This window comes from Lathyrus oleraceus, chromosome 6 (genome assembly GCF_024323335.1).
Source record: "Lathyrus oleraceus cultivar Zhongwan6 chromosome 6, CAAS_Psat_ZW6_1.0, whole genome shotgun sequence".
Classification (NCBI taxonomy): Eukaryota; Viridiplantae; Streptophyta; class Magnoliopsida; order Fabales; family Fabaceae; genus Lathyrus; species Lathyrus oleraceus.
Genome location: NC_066584.1, coordinates 503,480,885 through 503,501,980, shown reverse-complemented (window position 1 = coordinate 503,501,980; position 21,096 = coordinate 503,480,885). Strand labels below are relative to the sequence as shown.

The following is a 21,096-nucleotide window of genomic DNA, read 5'->3' as shown; positions in this document are numbered from 1 at the left end:
TTTCACCCACCTTGATTGCCCGACTTTCAAAGGTAAACCAAAACAAGAGCACTTCTAGCATATTGTGCATAAAATCCAAACTAAATTAGCTTAATGGAAGGGTGCACTATTACCAATTATGATGAGAGTCTAGTTAATAAAATCTATAGTTCATGGGGATATAAGTATACTCGTTTCAAGTATACACATGGCAAGAAAATGTGATAACTCAATTGTACATTTGATTTAGAAAATTTATATGGAGCGGAGACATCTTAGTTAGAAAAGTTTTCATTCTCACTTGGAAATATGTTTGCAAACCAATCAATAAAGGAAAGTTTGGTACAAGATTTGCAAAGCAACTCAAAAAGTCCCCCATCCTTCTACTTAGCTGAAAATTAGTAGCTTTAAAGGAATATAGAGCCACAATTTATAAAACTAGGTATATAAGTAATAACAAGCCTAGAACCCACCACATAAAATCCTCTATTTGGCTAGGAATAAATCATCACTACAAAAGTGTTATAGAGAACATCAGATAGGTAATTGGTACGAGTGAGAATATCAACTATTGGAATGACAATTGGTTGGAGCATCTGCTTAGTGATCTTATCAACATTTTGCTTCATTATAGGAAAATGATTTTGATTAAGGTGGAAAACCTTATTGATAGAAGTGTGTGGGTAATTGTGCAAGTCCTCACAAGTAAATTCTCAACAATAATCAAGCGTGTTTAGAATCCAAAGGGTCGTCTTGAGGACAAGTTAGCTTGGACACAAGCTAACAATGGTCAACTAGCAAATGAGGCTCATAAATTCCCTTTGAAGGTGAAAATTACTATAGACTAGGAAAATCTAATTTGGGCATAACTTCACACCTTCATCTTCATCTTTCATGATTTAGATGCTTATCCAGGATAAAATCTATTGGGATGAAAACCTTAGGGAAAAAGGCTGTGCCATTGTATCAATGTGTGGTATGTGTAAGTCCCAAATGGAAATAACCAATCATATATTCTTTTAGTATGCCTTTGCAACTAATATTTGGAAGGAAATAAATAATAAAATTGGCATATTAGTGTTGCCACAAATGATAAATGATCTATTGAGCACGATTAATTTAGGACGGCATTCAAAAATCAAAGACAAAATTACTTCAGCTTGGATCCACACGATTCACTGATTTGGAGAGCAAAAATGACACACGTTTCAATAATGTCAAAACGTATATATGTCGCGTTCAACAACGTTTGTACCCTTACAAAGATTAGTTCCACTTTCTAGAAAGGATGGATTGTGAATCGTATGCAAGAACACAAAATCCTCAATAACCTTCAAATTGAGATAAGATACATAAATTCATAATTTTTTTATCGTAATATGGAGAAAAACGAAGGTTATGTGGACAAAAGTAAATACAAAAAGATCTCACGGAGCTGTGACTTCGGCGGTAGGAGCTATACATAGAGATCATCATGAGAGTTTTATTGGTGGTTTTTCTGTCAATCTATGGAAGGTAAATGTCTCGAGAGCAAAGATTACAACGATTTTAATAACAATTGAAAAGGCTGCGAAAAAAGATTAACAAAATGTTTGGATTGAAAATGACTATCAAATTGTAATTTCATGCCAAAATAAGGAATAATTAATTCCCAAAAATCTCAGAAATAGATGGTTTAACTGCAAAAATCTATATCTAAACTTGGTTTACACACATATATCGTGAAGGAAAATATGGACAAACAAACTAATCAATCATAATCATGCAATAGTGAATTTTGTCTAATTGAATACCCGCCTCATTTTACTAGGGAAGAGATTTTTTTATGAAACAGTTTGATTTACCAAATTTTAGATTAATTTAATCTTTGAGTTTTGACTCCTACTTTTGATATCTTCCCTTATGTTTCTCTTTTATAAGTCAGCCTAATCTAACCCATTTTTGAACGTAATTTTTTATGAGTTTAATAGTTATGCCCTGATAGTATAAAATAGTTTTATAAAATCATTCAATAGAAATTTGTCAGTCAATCCTATCATACTAGTAACTTAAAAATTATCATCTAATTTGACAAATATATGATGGTTGATAAGGAAAAATCAATACACTCATGCATATTCTATTTTCTCATTTTTTATTTATAAATGAGTGTTTCCCTATGTTAATTTTTATCTATTAATTGAACGATTTTATACCAAAAATAGAAATATTTTAATAAATTGAATTTAATTAACTAATTGAAAAAAAAATTTCAACGTAAGTATATCACGGTCCTTCATTACTCTCTTATGCTCTGCTGTGTTTGAAGGTCACTCCATTTTCAGATTCAACCGCACAAACCCTAACGTCTCTTTTGCTCGCTCAACAAGGTTTTCATCTATTTTCCTTCAATTCACTTACTTTTTCATGTTAATTCAAGTAACCAAATTCAAAATCATGTTACAATCTTAGAGCATGTAAACGATTATCATTTTCTGAATATTAGATTATTGAAAAACAAATTTATCATGATTATCTTCTGCAATCCTAAAACAATGCTTGTTGATTGTGCCTAATTTGCAGTTAATTTGGGGGATTTCACTGTTCAATTGAGTTTGTTATGATGGAATTTGATGAGTATGAATATTTAGAGAGAACAGTTGATGATGCTGAGCTTAAGAACAAGAATCTAATTTCTAATTTTGGGGAAAAGACTGTGAAATATGATGATAGAGTACGTAGTAGAAGCTCCAAGCATAAGGATAGTGAGAAGGATGATGATGCTCATGGTGTTGATAATGGTGTCAAGCATTTAAAATCTGGAGATGGTTCTAGTGGTTATGATAGGCAGAAAGAGAGAGGCTCGTCTCGGCGTCGTTCTGGGTCTAGGGATGGAGACAAGGAGAACGATCAGCGTAGAAGCTCTCAGGGTAATGGGAATAGGAAGAGAGATAGGGAGAGAGAGAGTGAGAGCAAGTATAGAAGGGAGAGAGACAGAGACCAGGAGGTTGAAAGAGAGAGAAGGAGTCGAGGGAGTGAGGGTGAAAGAGAGAAAGAACGCTCTCGGAGAAGCAAAAGTATATCGGAAAGGAATCGAGGTGATATGGATAACAGAACCCGAGAAACAAGTCGTGATAGAGGAATGGGAAGGGACACAAAGGATTACAGAGACAAAGGAATCACAAGGGACACGAAGGAACCAGATAGAGAAAAGTTGGAAAGCAGGTATTCTCACTCATTTTCATTTTATCATTTTAGCTGCTGTTCAGATTATACGAAAATAACTATGGTTGGCGGTGATAGTCTTGTGGTTTAGCTGAGCATTGAATTGGATGTAGAAAAGATATAGAAAAGCCATTTACTCAAAAACATTTGTTTAAATTATCCATAACATATTCTTCTGTTTATAATAAATCAAATTTCCTAATACTTTCTAGTGATGACCTAACCAAGTTCGTTGTGAAGCACCGTTGTCTAAGACACATGACTGAAGCACTTCTTTAATAGCTTAAGCTTTTTGGTAGAGCGTTGAACCAATATAATAAGATTAGAATCTAGTTGACCAAGTGATCTAGAATTTTATCAATGTTTCTAATAAGAATCTATGTAGCACCGATACCTCTGAAAAAAGGCATGTCCATGTCGGGCACTTACACCGACACTTGTGATTACGTTTAATTTATTCATTTTTTCAAGTTATTACCGGTGTCACCGTGTCACTGTCGAGGTTGTGTTCGGAGTGTTTGAGCTTCATAGGTCAGAATGATATTTATCTTTGGGAATGTGATAGAGTTTAAAAATGATATCTGGGCCCTAGCTATGTTTTCAGGTCTAATTGTTTGTTAATCAATCTTTTATTATTTATTTAATTACTTCCTTCGTTCTTTTATCAGATTTTTTAGTGGCTAAATCTAAATTCTATATTCACCTTCACCAACATCTCTGTCAATGCTATAGTTAGGGTTAAGTTAACATTGTAGTTCGGTCATCGGATTGATTGCAGGATACCCTAAGGTTTTGTTTGTGAGTTTGGAGGAGAGCAGAAGGGACGGCTTGGAAGAAATGATTTTTTAAAAAAATATTGAGAAATCTTTAACATTTTTTTGGAAAAAAGATTTTGTATAGAATGATAAAATAATGCTTATCATTAACATATTTTTAATTTTGGAAATACTATAGCATCAAAAGTTATATTTGATCAATTTGACTAAGCCCCTAAAAACCCTCTAAAACCCTCTTCCAATACAAATTTTGAGTTCCCCCAAATTAGGATTTTGGTGTTATGAATAAAAACAAACCCTTCCAAAACCCTTTCAACAAAAATCCTTCTACTCTTTTTACTCAATCCTTCCATTTTTTCAAAGCCCTTGCCTCCCTTCCCTTCCAAACTCCCAAACAAAGCCTAAAGGTCATGCTTATGTTGAAGGAGACTATTTTCAGATTTTTTATGTATTTTTCCTTCTTTAAGTTTAACCCGATGATTTGATATTGTATTTATTTATGGGAATTCTAAGTCAATAATTGTTATCTACTCTTAATTTATTGATTATATTTAATTTAATGAATTTTAAAGTATGGATGTTGGCCTCTTAGACCATGGTAGTTAGGTGGCATCTGACCTGATTCTGAACCCTTTTAGAACCCGGTTTATGTATTTTAATTTTTAAGGTGGTACCGATAATGCAAATGCAGATATATTCACTTTTATTTTTGCTAAGCTCAGATAATTGTAAATGTGTTATCCTCTTTGGAAGTAGAGCTTATCACCCACACGGCATTTTTTACAGATGGTATTGATGTTTTGTCCTTCCTGATCTGCTCCCAATCATTATTTGGACTTAAGTTCATGAATTATGTCCTTGTTTGTAAACAAGCACTTCTCTTGCATTTCATCTCTACTATTAGAGTCACTGAAAGGTGGCAAATATCTGTACTAAATTTAAGAATAGCTGTTCTTGAGTTGTGTATTAGTTATGCTGTTCAACATTCTTAAAGCTTTGGAATATTGACCATTAGATTCTGGGAACTCGCAGATATGGTAGAGTGAGCATCAGCTGGTCTTTCTGGCATTTGGGCCAGGCCTTGGAACTATAGATCACGGGTTTCAAAATTTCTCCCTTCCAGAGTGCATCTGATCTGAATGCATGCATCACAATATTTTGGGGCGGGGGCAGTTTGAATGTTTGCTGTAGCAGTGTGATGCCATGTTATTTGTTATCCTCCCCCTTTGAACTTAGTTGCTTAATTGCATTTGTTCTGTTGCAGAAATGCTGGTGAGGAAGTAATGGACTATGCTTAAGAGAAGCAATTCATCTTCTGATGCCTGTGGGCAAAAACAATGTTCATTTGGCTACATATTGGTCGCAGTTTCTGTTTATGCATGTAATTAGATTGGTGTTTGTTTTGATTAGTTAAAAGATACTAGAGTAGAGTTTAGAAGGTTCTCCAATTAGCGTCCTTTTTCACTTTTACACCAATTAGTTCATAAGTTCTTTTTTGAGAGAATGACTTTTGCAACTAATGAAGTCCTTATATGTCTTTTGTTCATGGCTAGCCCCGGGTGCTCCACATTACTACTTTTTTCCTCATTGCATCTTTTGCACCTAGACATCATTGATGTGATAACAAAGCCTTTGATCTTGACAGTCTTGGATTTTAGAGATTTATCTACTGCAAGACATGTTTTTTCTCTTTTGATGTTTCATGCTGTCCTGTTGCTGCTGATTCTTACAACATATTCAATTCTGTCATTGGAGACATCTTATAAAGAACTATTTTCATATATGGAATTGATTTTTTTTCTTTATGCTCGTGTTTTCTTAGTCAGTATATATAAAAGTTTAAGTTTTAACAGGTTTCAACTTAATGTTATTAGGTCCCTCAACCTCTTGAATTGTCATCCATCCAAGTTGGAGGTGCTATTCCAATATAACTTTTTAGTTTTATTGATAAAAGGTACAAAATCTTGTGTTAATAGCAATTTGAAGGCATTCACTCCCTTTAATTACTATTTCCCACTATCTCCAGGTTTGGTTCTTTTAAATTCAAGTAGCTAAGACGTCAATTCAAAACTATGTTACCTAGGGATTTCTTGTTAACCTAACCTAGTTCCCTGCAGGCCTCTGTCCAGTGAAACTGGGCTTTATTATAGATATAAAGACAATTTGCTTCCATGTTGTATATTTAAAGAACCTGAAAATTTGTGTTGGGAAGCTATGGTTTATACAATAGTTTGTTACATAAATATTTTATACAATAATTTGTTACATAAATGTTCTATACAATAATTTGTTACATAAATTTTTTATTATTATTGTCAAATCGGAACTGTATCGACGAGTTTGATTGTACTCCTACGATTTGGATTATAATTGTGTTTTGTATCTTGCAGACGGCATAAAGAGAAAAAGGAAGATGCAGCTGAACCTGAGACTGACCCTGAAAGAGATCAAAGAACTGTGTTTGCTTATCAGGTATTCCTAGTGCATCTGGAATGCAATAATATGATCTGTTTTGTTCATAAATTTACTGCCAGATCTAATTTTGAAAGCATTTTCACAGATATCTCTTAAAGCGGATGAAAGAGATGTTTATGAGTTCTTTTCAAGGGCTGGCAAGGTACAGTATTCCATACTTCCATTTCCTTTCTTTGCCAGCATCAAAATTGAATTATTTTGCTACTGTAGTTGGCATTGATCTTGGAATATAATAAATGAAAAGGAAATTGCATGTTATTAACGGAAAACACTCTGTTTCCTTTTGACCTTTGAAATATATGGTTTGAAAGGCATGGAATGCATTTTTGTTATTATCAAGTAAAACATTGGAAGGAAATCCAGTTTTGTCACTAACTCAAAATTTGAAACACAAAAAAACCCCTCAAGTTAGTTTTAATTCATTATAGTGTAAAGAGTTTCACACATCAGTCAGTCCTTGGTGCCTCTTGTTCGGAAAACATCAATTGAAATTGGAATAATATGGTCATCATAATATCCCAATCGCCGAGTTTTTACTTTTGCACCCTTTCTTGTCATTGAAAATGCCATTTGTTCTTTAACCTTTTTTTTACATCTCTGGTCTACTGTTTCCAGGTGCGAGATGTTCGCTTGATTATGGACCGCAATTCAAGACGTTCTAAAGGTGTTGGGTAAGCATCAGATAACAAGATTCAATATCTAATTTTGAAAACATTTTCATATCATGGAACCTTTTAATTTTTTTTTTTTAAATTGGGGAAGGTGTAATTTTTATTAATTATAGTAGCACTAATGACCATTTTACAACTGTCCTTGAGGGGATTATAATTAGTATCTTGAGGTTACGAAGGCTTACTTAAGCTCTTATCACTGAGCTAGCACATCAAGTGTTAATTGAATATGACCTACTGGGAACAAATTTCTAATTCATTTTAATACTTTAATTAAAGGTTTATCATTAATAATCTTGTGTTTCTCTTTCTAATTTCATAACATCAAATCTAGTACAACTCCTCCATGGAGATTTACTGCATTGTATTAATTCCTCATCTAGATGTATGTAAAAAAATTCTCATATTTCAGTATTAAAAAATTGCTGGTTTATTCAATTCAATGTAGTTTTTGTTGGTATATTTTGTTCACCAAAGTTTTCTACATACATCAGTGTTACTTTATATATTGTTTTACCTAAATAATGGTTTTATATTTAATATGTGGGAATTTAATTTTCTCTTCTTGGCGTTGCTTGATCCATGTAGGCCGCTCCACATAGTGGAGTAAGCCTTGGTGGTGGTTGTTGAAATAAAGGAAAATAATAATATTAAGACTGAAGATCCTAGAATTACTTGTTCAGTCATGTTTCTTACACAACAGAGGTTATATAACCTTTTTTTTTTCATTGCAGTTTCTTGCATTTATTAATTTTCACTGTATCATCATGTAAGGTCTATATGCACTAATGAGTCATTTTATTCTTGAATACAGTTAATACATGCACCAGTGCCTATTAATGCTATTAACTTAAAACTCTCATTTTGAACCATCAAATTGACATCACAATGTCATTTATGAAATGTTTTTCTGTTTAATAAATTAATTAATGGTCCTGATGTTTGTACTATTTTTTTCTGCCTTCACATTTACAGGTATATTGAGTTTTACGATGCTATGTCTGTTCCCATGGCAATAGCTCTTTCAGGTCAACCAATTCTTGGTCAACCAGTGATGGTGAAGCCATCAGAAGCAGAAAAGAATTTGGTTCAATCTACAGCATCTGTTGCCAATGGACCTTCTGGAAATTTGGGTCCTTATTCTGGGGGTGCAAGAAGGCTATATGTTGGCAATCTGCATTCCAGTATTACTGAAGCTGATCTTCATAGGGCAAGCACATTTTGTTTATTTTTTCCTTGGATAATTTTCTGGTGCATTTTATGATTGATTCTCTAGAGCTGGTAGACTGAAAGGGATCCTTACGGGTATGATGCATTGTTGAGAGTAGAATGAGACACGATCCTTGTTTTATCTTTCTTTTTTTGTTTGTACCTCTTTTTAATAATGCTACTTTTTAAATGTTATTTGAAAGTCGAGAATGATGGTATTTTTCATCAGCATATTTGCTTCCAATTGGTTGCTTTTATTTTAATTTTATTTTTTTCACGTGAAATTGTTTAGGTCTTTGAAGCATTTGGTCAAGTTGAGCTAGTCCAGCTGCCTCTTGATGACATTGGGCATTGCAAAGGTTTTGGCTTTGTGCAGGTGAATCTTAATAGTTAGTTTTTTGACCAAGTTAACTTATCAACTTTTTATTTTATTATTAAATATTCTTTAATTGATCAGCTGCTCATATCTTTTGCGGAAGCTGCTTTTAATGAATTAAACTGAGGGAGAACTTGAATTTGGACCAAGCCAAATTCAACTCCAGTCAAATATTGGGGTGTTAACGAGTCCAGCCAAGCCAAACACTTTAGGTTTATTTGGACGCGCCGAATTTAAATATTGAGCATAGCTTGTTTTAGAACACAAGGCCTAAGCTTGGATGGTTTAGTTTGTATAATACTTATTGGTAGATGTAATAAATAACATTGCAGCTCTGTAATGCACACATACACCAGCTATTTGAGAGCTATGAACATCATCATGCCTACAAAAGTTTAACTTGGATCATTTAAAAAAAATTGAGTCTACCTTGGGAGTTTGAACATGAACTTTTTGCTGAACATATGAGCTTTATCAAGTATGTAAAGAATTCAGCTCGAATATTTCACAATGTTTGTAATATTTTGCTCATGGATGAAGTTGCGGTTGCTACTCGGCTATGATGCTATTCTAATAATATACTGTTCTATGTATGATATGCTCACTGCATTTGTTTTTGGCAGTGTAAAGTTAATTGTATCTATCGCTTACTGTAGTTTGCCCGCCTAGAAGATGCAAAAAATGCTCAGAGCTTGAATAGCCAATTGGAGATTGGTGGCAGGACAATCAAGGTACTGTTGATTTGCTCATAGATTTGAGCTTAGTTGGCCTTCTTTTACGAATATTAGACTCAATTTGCTAAATATAAGTTCCTATTAAATAAAATTTATAAAATTTTAATTACTTAAACGTGAGAGAGAACAAATAGCTAATGGCTAGTTTAATTTGTATCTTGATTTTGTGGTAGATCTAACTGGATTATAGATTTTGTATAACGAACTAAGTGCACTTTCTAATCATCATTGCCATGTTGATGGATTTACTCTACCATCAGGATTCTTGATGGAATCCTAGGACCTTTCATATACTATCTCCATCCCTACTAAATATTTGATCCCATTGTTTAAATAACGGAAATTAAGAAAGCTTGTATTTCTATTAAATTTGTTAAGAATTGATATTATTTGTATACGTTTAACCTTCAAGATAGAGAATAAGTTTGTGTTATAGTATTTATTATTGTTGTTTGCAGAAAAAAGGTAAAATAATTAAGGGTATGTTTGTAAAAAATGATTGATATTCTTGATTTCTGCCCATTTTAAGTTATGTTAAGCAAGAATAAGTATTGGCTGTGCTAGAATAATGTTAGATTTGGAACTGGAAAATTAAGAAATATTGTATTATTACTATGGATCCGTCACATATATTAGTGCGATCTCAATATGTTAGGAGGATTGTGTGCATAATAGAAGAAAGTATTGGCATCTTTTATAAATAAACTATCAACCAGAGGACGTTCTTGGATTACAGTAATAATCCCAGGAAACAAAAAAATTGAAAAATAGCAATTGAATCGAGTAATCCTCCTTACAGAATAAAGAATGGAAAATATACAAGAATGAAATATTCCCTTTTTGTAAGTAGGACCAGCTTCTCTCCTCAGCCTAACAAGTGTACCGGAGGTTTGGTTTACCCTTCTTAAATTGTCAGCATGACTCAGTGGACTGTTGATTCTCCACAACTAGGGTTGTGAATAAACTGGACCGAGTTAGGTTTTACCAAACTTAAGTCTGGCCTGTTAAAATTATCAAAGCCTTGCTTGTAGCCTGTCATAGGTTTATTTTTAGGCACCTTTTCGAAGGTCTGATTGGTCTATTAGCCTACTTAAAAGTCTGTTTTATTTGAACATATGTAAATAAGCACTTCAATTAATGTTTATACAGACTAAAAAACTAAAAGCTCAATGATATTAAAAGTTTATTTGCTTTGGCTTATCTATGTTTACCTAGTAGCATAAGTTTTGTGAGACTATTTGTTTAGGAAAAATTTATGAAAACAACTTATTTTTATAAGTTCCTTAAGATAATCAAGATTTATATATTTTAATTCAAAGAACAAAATACAATTTAATAATAATAATAATAATAATATTAATAATAATAAAATTCTTCATATTTATTTAAATAGGCTGGCCTGATAGGCTTAAAAGGTTTTGTTTTATGGCAGGCCTAGCCTTTTTAAATAAATAAGCTTATAAAAAAGCCCAGGCCTTTTCTATTTAGAAAAAAACCTAGCCTGAACCTGTGTAGAATAGACCGGAGGTCCCTGTTAGATGGCCTATTTGCTTCTAATGAGATGCAGAAATTTAATTGAGGCTCTGCTAACAAACAGCAACCAGAGAATTTATTAGAACTGTTAGAATACTATGATGATCTTAAGGGTTATACTTATATCTCTATACATACTTTTGATTTTGGCTTGAACTTGTTCCTAGCAAGTGGATGTTCTGCTGACGTTTTTTATGTAAACTAAAGGATCTAAATTGCATGACCTGTTGCATATTTTTCTCCTTAGGTATCAGCTGTTACTGATCAGTCTGGAATGCAAGAATTCGGTGGAAATACTGGTGATATTGATGATGATGAAGGTGGTGGCTTGGTGAGTAATATATTTCTCACGAAAATTGTTTTTGACCTCTTAAATTTTTATCAAATTACTCATCCTTTCTATTAGAAATTCTATACTGAGCTCCCTGAATGCATTGTAACAGCCAGATTTGGTAACAGAACATTCGTATTTTGATGTGTATGTGATTATACTTGGTTACTCTATTTTTATTAGAGTAGTTTCCTCTCTTGTTTGTCATATAATAGCAGCTAATAAGTGTTGTCTCACCTTGTTTCCATATTTAGTTGGTTCTCCCGAATATTTCCATCTAAGAATTGGGTTATCAATGTCACGATGATGACTATTTCAGTAGTTTACAAGGATCTGATGTCAGAGAATTATTACTCATTTTTATGACTGTTTCAGATTTGAAATGAACTAATGAAGTATAGGCTTATTTTATAAAATATCTCCTATGGCCTTCACTTCCAACAAGCACCAAATTATAATGATCTTGAGATTCAACAAATCACTGAGCATTCCTTTTTGTTTGCTTCACCTGTATATTAATTAATTTGAACCAAAGTTAGCTGAATTAATATTCAACTTCAACTCTAGTTAATTATGGATTCAACTCTTCCTCGGACCCTATGATAATGAGAGATCCGTAGCACTCGGTTGCCCTTTTCATAAGTTAGTTTGAATTATTTTTCATACAAACCACTGGTTAGCTGACATTTCTTTAAATTTCAGTCCTTGAATGCCTCGTCCCGAGCATTACTCATGCAGAGGTTGGATCGCAGTGGCACTGCATCAAGGTTTTCCCCCCTTCCGTTTTGGTTTTCATATTTTGAGATTCAGTGTATAATATAACCTTCTATGCCTTTTTTTGGCAGTATGGCTGGTTTTCTGGGCAGTTCTGTTGTCAACAATACAGGCCTTAATCTACACGCAACAGGAAACATACCACCAGTAGCTGGACTACCAGGTGGAGGTCTTCAAATTCCAATGCTCACAAGTCCTTCTATTGATACAATTGGCGTTCCAAGTGAATGCTTATTGTTAAAGAATATGTTTGATCCGGAAAATGAGGTAGTTAAATTGCTCTCCTATACTCTCAGATTTTTTTGCCATACTTTTGTTGTGTTGAATGATATTATTGATATTGTGTGCTGCAGAAGGAGCCGGACTTTGATTTGGATGTTAAAGAAGATGTTGAAGCAGAATGCTCTAAGTTTGGGAACTTAAAACATATATACGTTGATAAGTGAGTTAACTAGTAATTTTATGTTCCTACGAGATCGTGAAAATTTTCACTTAATTATTGTTTCTATGTGCAGGAAGAGTGCTGGGTTTGTGTACTTACGATTTGAAGGTACTCAATCTGCTATAGGTGCACAGCGGGCCTTACATGGAAGATGGTTTGCTGGAAAGATGATCACTGCAAGCTTTATGGTACATTCATTGGCTTTATTTCTCTTTATTTGATTTTCTCAATATTGATCGTTGATGAGCGTCTTTCTTTAACCTGAAGTCATTAAATCCTGTATATGATGGCAGGTGCCGCAGTCATACGAGGATAGATTCCCGGACAGCAAGTAAAATATTTGAGGTCCATTATCAAGTAGTGGATTGATGGGGAATCTTGTAGCAGAAACTGGCATTCACAGAAATATTTGAGAAAGAATTTAAACAAAGTTATGTTATATACACTTGCAGTTGCTGTACTTCACCTGTTTTGCGGGAATATCGGTGTGATTTTAAGCATCTTGTTACAATTTTACTGTTGTAGCTTGTAACGTTATTGGTTGGTACAAGTTTTGTGAATGCTAGTAACATTGATGTAATTCATCTTCTGATGCCAATTACATTTGCTTAAAATTCTTTGAAGACGATCTTCTTAAATTTGATGTGAAATTCTTGTTATGATGAATGGTTTTTTGCTATTCTTGTAGTGAACTTGGTTGTGTTAGAAGGAAGTTATTTTTGGAAGCCCTTGCCAATGAGCTTCCAAGTGGAACCATACCATTACTTGTGAAAGGTGGCTGCTGTTCAGGAATCTGGCTTCACTAAGATGCAAAGTGGTTAGGCTTCAAAGATGCCACCTATACACGAAGGTATGGAATCAGGGGTTGTGTAGAGTTGGGACAGAAGAGTGCTGACATGTTGTTTGGTACGGCAATGTGGGCAATGTGGGGCTCATGTGGGGTGGGGTGTCTACAAATTTAACACTCCAATAGTAAAGACAGTAAAGTTATATACGGTGGGTTTCAAAAGACCGTTGGATTGGATTCCATGATTTAACATAAGCAAGCAATTTGATTTTGGTGTGTGAAATTCTGGCAAAGACAATACTTACAATTATTATATAGGATAGATTTTGAGGAAATATGGCAAACACAACGTCTGAGACATTGTAAACCAGAAAAAGCCCAGTCTACAAGCAAGATGATAAAAAAAGATATCTACTATCTTGAATTAGTACAATTAGTCTTATAGGAACATCAACCCCGTAATGTTCAATATCTCTTCCTAATCCTCAACCACATAATATTCAATATCTCTTCCTAATCCTAGTGACGTTTTATTTAGGTCTCTCTAAATATGAGAATCTCTCTCACTTTCTTTTAATCACTAATCTCAATTGACAATCTCAATAAACAATTTCTCTCCATCACTAATCCCAAGTGATCAACTCAATAAATATAATATTGATGTTGAATTACAACTCAATTAAACAAATCAAACTCCATGCCTTTAGATATGAATGAAAAAAATAGTGGTGCACAATTAACAACAAAAACAAAAACTCAAAAGATAAACCCCAACACAAGAAATCTTTAATACATGCATACCCTCTAAAGAGAGGTCTGAGTCTTCTCAAATAACAATGCTTCTTCTGAGCTTTTTCCAATGGACATAAGCAACTTTGATCTCGTCCAAAATTATAAGAGATTCTATTTCGATTTGTTCCACAAAAGTCTCAAAAAGATATAATTTGCTTTTGATTCAAATTCAAATTTAAATCTCATTTAAATTGATTTGATCACGTTAAGGTCAATCAAACAAATCCACCTAAATGCATTGATAAAAGATAGTAACAAATAAATAAATCTGATTGAGAAATATTGCCCTGCCCACAAGAGTAAGATGTTACACACATGCTAGAACATCAAGTACCACATGTGTCCTCATGACATAATTCTGAATCTTGATCAATTCAAATAAATTTTTTACTTGATATAAATCACTATTTCAACTTCTCAAGTAAAGAATTCAGAATAAATATTTTGTTGAAAACTGAACCACACTTGTAAATCTTGGATTGAAGATCTTTTCATTAAGTACAAATCCATAACTTGTAATTAAAACAAATCTCATTAAATCTCTTCATAGAATATTTGTTTAATTAAATCTTCAGCACAATCTTGGATAAAATTGAACCAAATCTATCTTTAATGCATATCCAATTAAATATTTGCTTCAATGCAAATCCAATTAAATCTTCTATCTCTAAATCTTTTTAAATAATCCACATCTAATTAAATCTTCTTCAAGCTTATGGATTTATAAAATCTTTTTAGCAAATCTTACTGAATAATAATTTTCAAAAGATACAACAACAAATCTTTAAGGTATCAAACATCAACGCGCATAGATTCACTCACAAGTTTTGGTTTGCAGACTAAGGTCAGATGTTGGAACATCTTGTTCCACATGTTGCTTATGCACAAAATACATCTTGTATATATGTTGTTTTACCTAATGCGGCAAATCAAAAGGAACAACAATCTCCCCCTTTAGAATTTTTTGGCTAAAATAACTTATAAGATGTGATCTTTAAGAAGTAGCATAAGTAACACACCATATTACACATTAGAACAAACAAAGAAAACAATAACAACATAAGTAAGGTGGTTATTACACATTAAGATATGAGATCAATACATACTCATGCTGAAACATCTTGTCCCACATAAACATTACTCTCCCTTTTTGCCAAATTTTGGAAAAGGTATGGAAAGAACCACAACCAAAACATCAAGCTTTAGGATCCAGAACACAAGCTTGACATGGACAACATCCAACCATACAAACACACATCTTCTGCCAAAAGACCTCAAAAAGGAACAGTCTTCAACAAAGGACACAAGACCATCTTCAACATGTGAGTGCAATTTTTTATTAGATGTATTTTGTATGATGTCAAATCTAGGATACTTTAGCATTTAATTATATTGAACGATATCCTCTGAGTCTTAATGTGTATCTTAGCATTAGAAAGCATAAAAATATTTTAAAATGAGTTGGAAAAGGTTTCATGCATCAAAAATAAGTTTTCAAGGGAAAAACAGTCTACGTGCCGACACATAAGGTTGACACATATAAGAAAGTTTTTTCTATGTGTCGACACATCCGACTTTTAGGTCGACACATATAACTCATTTTTAAAGCTTGTAGCCTCTATTTGATGTGCCGACTATATGAGTCGACTCATGACCTATACAAGTCGACTCATGACCTATACAAGTCGACACATGCACCGAACAGGTCAACACATGACTTACATAGATCGACACATGCAACATATTATTCCAAAAATTTGTGACTTTTCCAAATAGTTTGCAATCCTTTTGGCTCAAACATGCATGCATATAAATAATTCATACGTGCATCATTTCTAGAAAGGCTATAAAGTAAACCTCCATGAAACTAGGATTTTAAAGAGTTCTCATTATCTTCAACCCACACTCTATACATACACACAAACAAACTACACATAATAATTCTTTGTTTGGGTGCCATCTATAATTAGAGTTGATAACGTCCACTTTAGGTTGTTGAATTGTAAATTGGGTTGAGATCTTTGAGGGTTTCAAATAAGAAAACCAAGGTGAGTTTTTCTTTCAAGATCAATTAAGGATTTGAAGGTTTTGGACAAGATTATGCAATTTGGATCCGATCGAGTGAAGACTTTGAAAAATGGGAGGTTCTTGTAAAGGAGTAGCGTGGACGGTGGATCATATTGGTAAATCTTGGGTTACAACAATTTGCAATTTGGATTCGATCGAGTGAAGTCTTTAAAGAACGAAAGGTTCTTGCAAAAGAGTAGCATAAGATGGTGAATTAAATTGGCATTGTTGGGTTACTTGATCAAACTCATATCAAGGGAATAGAAAGTGTCAGAATCAACACCAAACTTAGGGTTTGTAAGGTTGGATTGTTATATTTATCTTGTATACATACTTTTGCAAAGTAAGGTTAATTTTCAATATCTCAATTCGAGTTTGAATTGAGAGCATACATACCCATAGCGAGGCCTATTAGGGAATTGCCTAAACAAATCCTTGTGTACTTTCTCTCTCTCTCTCTCTCTCTCTCTCTCTCTCTCTCTCTCTCTCTCTCTTTTATATTTCATTTGCAAATTGTTGAATTCATCGATTGTGCGATCTATACATTTGGCTAAATTTTTTGATAACATTTTGAAAGAGGTTTTGTTGAGGTGATCACAATCAATTTGATTATGGTTGGATTTGAAGATCAACAAAACCATACAAATTTCTAAACAAAATCGATTGCACACAAGGTGTTCGATAATTTGACTCAATAACATTTTGTGTATTTTATCATTGAGAATAGTCTCTACTTTTAGCATTGAATTCAATTGATTATGATTTATAGTTTTTGATCAAATTTGTGCTCATTATCATACCTTGATTGCAATTATGCATATCCAAACTTTTTGATAGCGGTTCGGTTAGACGATTCGTTCTGGGTTACTTCCGCTCGCCATAAATTTTTAAAATAGTTTTTTGTTAAAGTTTTTAACTTGTGATCTGTTCACACCCTCTAGATCAAATCCTATTGTATAAAACAACAAAGGGACACCAAAATAGAAGTAGCAACAATAAGAGGTTAAGGTGAAAAAACTCTAACATTTCTTCATCAAACACCATATTAATTTTCTCAACAGGTGCACAAATGTTGGACACAATGTTTGAGACATCTTTCCCAACAAATATCTTATAACTAAACCTCAGTAACCCATGAGGAATAACATCATTATTAACCATAAATTCCTTCATCATATTAGGATAACAAGCCCTAACATTCAGAGTTATCTTCAACAACTAAGCATCACTAAGAAGCTCCATAATTTCATTATACTCCAGTGTTTCAACATGATTTTCTTATTCATCCTCACTTGCATTTTCCTCTTCTTCCCCATCTTCCTTTTCCTTGGTCAATCTTGTCAATAGAGGAAACCTTGCTTCAGTTCAATTAGTTAATAACTGAAGGTGAAAGCTTTACACACTTTTCTATATCATACACCATTCTATACTATTTGTTGCTTTCAACATTAGACTCAACAGTAATGTTCACAATAAACTCCTTGACTAACTTTTCATAGCAAGGACCAATATGACTACCAATCTTCATTAGCCCAACAACTTTAATCAGATCTATAATCTCTTTATAGTTAAGAGCATTTGTACCTAACTTTTTTTCACAAGCAACCCTTCTTAGAAGACCATATTTCCACTTCTAAACACTTGTTTCATAATGGAATGATACGTTATCCAGGGGAGCATCAACAACATTCAAAGGAATCCTTTTTCCACCAACTTTTCTCCTGATGGTGGTCACAATGTCTTGGACATTTTCTTCAGCGTCTGTCTTAGAGACTTTACTGGATAAACTTTCTCTTTACTTCTAAATTAACAAGGACAACTTGATCATCCTTCCTTGGAGTAGGAAACTCAGTCCTCAACATGTCATACATGTTGTCTGACACATCTTGGTTGACATCTTCATTACCATCTTTAAGCATTTGGTTACTCCACAACATATGAGTGCAACTACTTCCAGCATGTATACTTTGGGAATATGTAGTCCTTGATTTGATTTACTTGAAAATTGGGAAAGTAGGTAACATCTCCTACCATGCTCAACTCAAATTTAGACTGCATTTGTTGAACAAAATGCTCCACCATCTTGTCTGACATGTCACAAAGGTGAACTATCATAAGATTCTCATTGTCTTTCTCAATGACATCCTCCAGAAGCTGAACAACCTCTTTAAATGTCAAAGCTTATTTTGATAAATTCCTTTCAAGGTCTATCCTTTTGTGATATAAATACTTCCACTTCATCACACTTTCCTCACAATGGAAAGACACATTGTCTAAGGGAGCAATATAAACATTTGTAGGAATCTTTTTGCCACCAACTATTTTCTTTGAATTCTTGTCAGGCCTTTTACTAAGACCACCATCTTTAGTAACACATTCATTGAAAAAAGCAGACCCATCATGAAATTCATTATTCTTAGAGATTGAACCTTCATCAGCACTGACAAAATCATTTACAACATCATCAATATTGTCACTCGCATTATTCATCACATGATCCTTTTCTCGAGTAGCCTTGTCTTGAGACTTGGTTATATTCTCCATGATTCTCTTCATTATGTTGGCAAAAGGAATGTCATCAACTTCCACATAATCATCCTTCTTAATGACACCGTTATTGTTAATAACATAATTACTAACATCCTGATTGAAGTACAAATTTTCACACAATGTCTCATCATATTTCTTCACATCTTTTATTGCACGATCCTTCTTTCCTTTTTATGCAGATTATCTTTTTTCATCATGGTTATTAACAACAACACCATGGGCTAAAACAATATTAATCTCAACATCTTCACGAACAAGATCATCATCACTTACATAACCATTTCCAAGGATCACGTCATCATTCTCCTTCTGAGTTTGAGACTCTGTCTCCAACATGTCAGACATGATGTCTGGCATATCTTTATCAACATCTTGATTTCCCAGATTAGTTTCCTGGGTCTCCTCAGTAAAATAATTTTGAATGAGATGATGGTTTCTTATAGGCCCATACATGAGAGGGACATTAAACACATTTTCACCAGCAACTAGATCAGACTTGTCAAAATATGGAATATTATGGAGAGAAATATATTGAACATACATCTTATAACTATGATTCAACAAACTAAGATGACCACCAATATCAGCTTCACCAAACACAAATCATGATTTTTAATAGTGAAAATTCTAGAAATATGAGAAGAAACCCTAATAGGAAGAATCATGCCATAGTTACTAATCTTTTTTAGCTTCTTTTTCTGAACCACTCTTGGTTGTTCAAAGTTGGGAGGAACTCCAACCTGACCATCAACCACCCCTTCAATGACAACTCCTTGCATGAGTTTCATGAAGTCCATAAGTGGTAATTCATAAGCATGAGTAAGATGTTGAAACATATTGTATGATATCTTGGTTTGCTTCCCAACTTGACAGTCCTCATAAATTTTACCTAATTCAATCTTGAGATCAGTACACATATGGCAACTTTCTCTACAATTACCCCAATATTTTTGTTCCATAACTTAGTTTCTGTATCTACAATGTCATCCATAATTTCTGAAACATGATCTTCAATATTCTTCTCTACAGTGGTAGCAACTATCTTCATATTTACAAATTTCTTTCTTTTATTGCTATCATAAAATGTAACATTGTTTCTTTCTCCTATTAAGTGTCTATTGCACCTACTATCAAAATGATAATCTTCACAAGAAAATACCTTGTGGCAGGTACAAGTAATATGAATAAGAATATTAGACTTGTCATGCCAAACTTGTCGATGATGCCTTTCATACTTCTCAGTCCACTGGGGATACATATGTTAATGATATGATTGTCTACCATATAATTTATAATAATATATTGGAACGGAGTAAACAAAATTAGTGCACTGGTAATCATGCGTGACAGGATGTGGAGACATGTTACCTAATATTGTGAATTCTTCTTTCTGGTAAACATGTCTGACAGGATGTTGAGACATGTTACATGACATTCTGCATTCTGTTTTCTGGTAAACATGTTTGACAAGATTTTGAGACTTATTTCCTGACATTCTGCAATCTATTTTCTGAATAGGAGTAATACATATTTTCTTTGAATTTGATGGCTCACCAATATGTATAACCTCTTTCATGTCTTTGAAGGCCACAAAATTGTTTGCTTGATTACATTCACCTACTTTATCATTAGTGACATTGGAGATCTTTGTTTTCTTAGAAAACTTGAGCATTCAGCTTGAATATGTCCAAAATGTTTTCATTTAAGACATTGGATCTAGTTGAGATATTCTCTTTCACCATCTTTTCCTTTATTCTGAAAATTACACATCTTTGAATTGCGTTGCTGATTTTCTTGAACATTCGAAGAGACATTATACCCAAATATCATATATAGGTTTCTCATGACTTTAATGAAGATCTTGGCAAGCATGAGATTTCCTTCAGAATCACATTCTACTTGGTCTTCACAATCTTCATAATTGCCTTTGGCTATATTCTTTGGAGGATTCTTAATACCATAAAGAATATTTAGTCTCTAAACTACCCCTTCATTGAAATTCTCCCTCTTGAGCAGAATAAGAACCCTGAAACACACCGAAACATAATAGGGTGCCTGCTCTGATGCCAATTGAAATTCTGTTCAGGTAGGGACAAATGTTGGACCAGATATCTAAGACAACGTGTACAACTGGTTTATGTCATATGACAGATTATGGGGACAAATGTCAAACACAATGTCTGAGAAATTGTATAGCAGAAAAAACCAATTCGTAAGCAAGATGATAAATGCATAAATCAATTAAATAACACAATAAAATTGTTAATCCAGTTCAGTGAAACCACACCGATGTCTGGAGGCACCCTACCCAATAAAGGAAATCCACTATCTTGAATTAGTACAATTAGTCTTATAGGAACATCCCCCATGATGTTCAATTCCTCTTCCTAATCCTA

The 21,096-nt window shown here is 33.5% G+C and overlaps 1 protein-coding gene across 3 annotated transcripts; it reads left to right on the top strand.

Annotated features, from left to right (window-relative positions):
* Positions 1-2,180: 2,180 nt before the first annotated feature.
* Positions 2,181-13,574, top strand: LOC127098610 (uncharacterized). Of its 3 annotated transcripts, none has more exons than XR_007793394.1 (15): positions 2,181-2,348; positions 2,542-3,183; positions 6,350-6,431; positions 6,520-6,576; positions 7,050-7,105; positions 8,081-8,315; positions 8,607-8,690; positions 9,347-9,421; positions 11,205-11,288; positions 11,991-12,055; positions 12,134-12,329; positions 12,416-12,504; positions 12,578-12,692; positions 12,798-12,989; positions 13,193-13,574. XR_007793394.1 is itself a non-coding variant. In XM_051037245.1 (14 exons), the coding sequence occupies exons 2-14, from the start codon at positions 2,579-2,581 to the stop codon at positions 12,837-12,839; spliced, it is 1,785 nt and encodes a 594-aa protein (XP_050893202.1). In that variant the 5' UTR covers positions 2,181-2,348; positions 2,542-2,578; the 3' UTR covers positions 12,840-13,127. The 3 variants fall into 3 exon arrangements, 1 of the variants encoding a protein (XP_050893202.1); XR_007793393.1 differs by having other exon boundaries at positions 12,798-13,080; XM_051037245.1 differs by lacking the exon at positions 13,193-13,574 and having other exon boundaries at positions 12,798-13,127.
* The last annotated feature ends 7,522 nt before the right edge of the window (positions 13,575-21,096 follow it).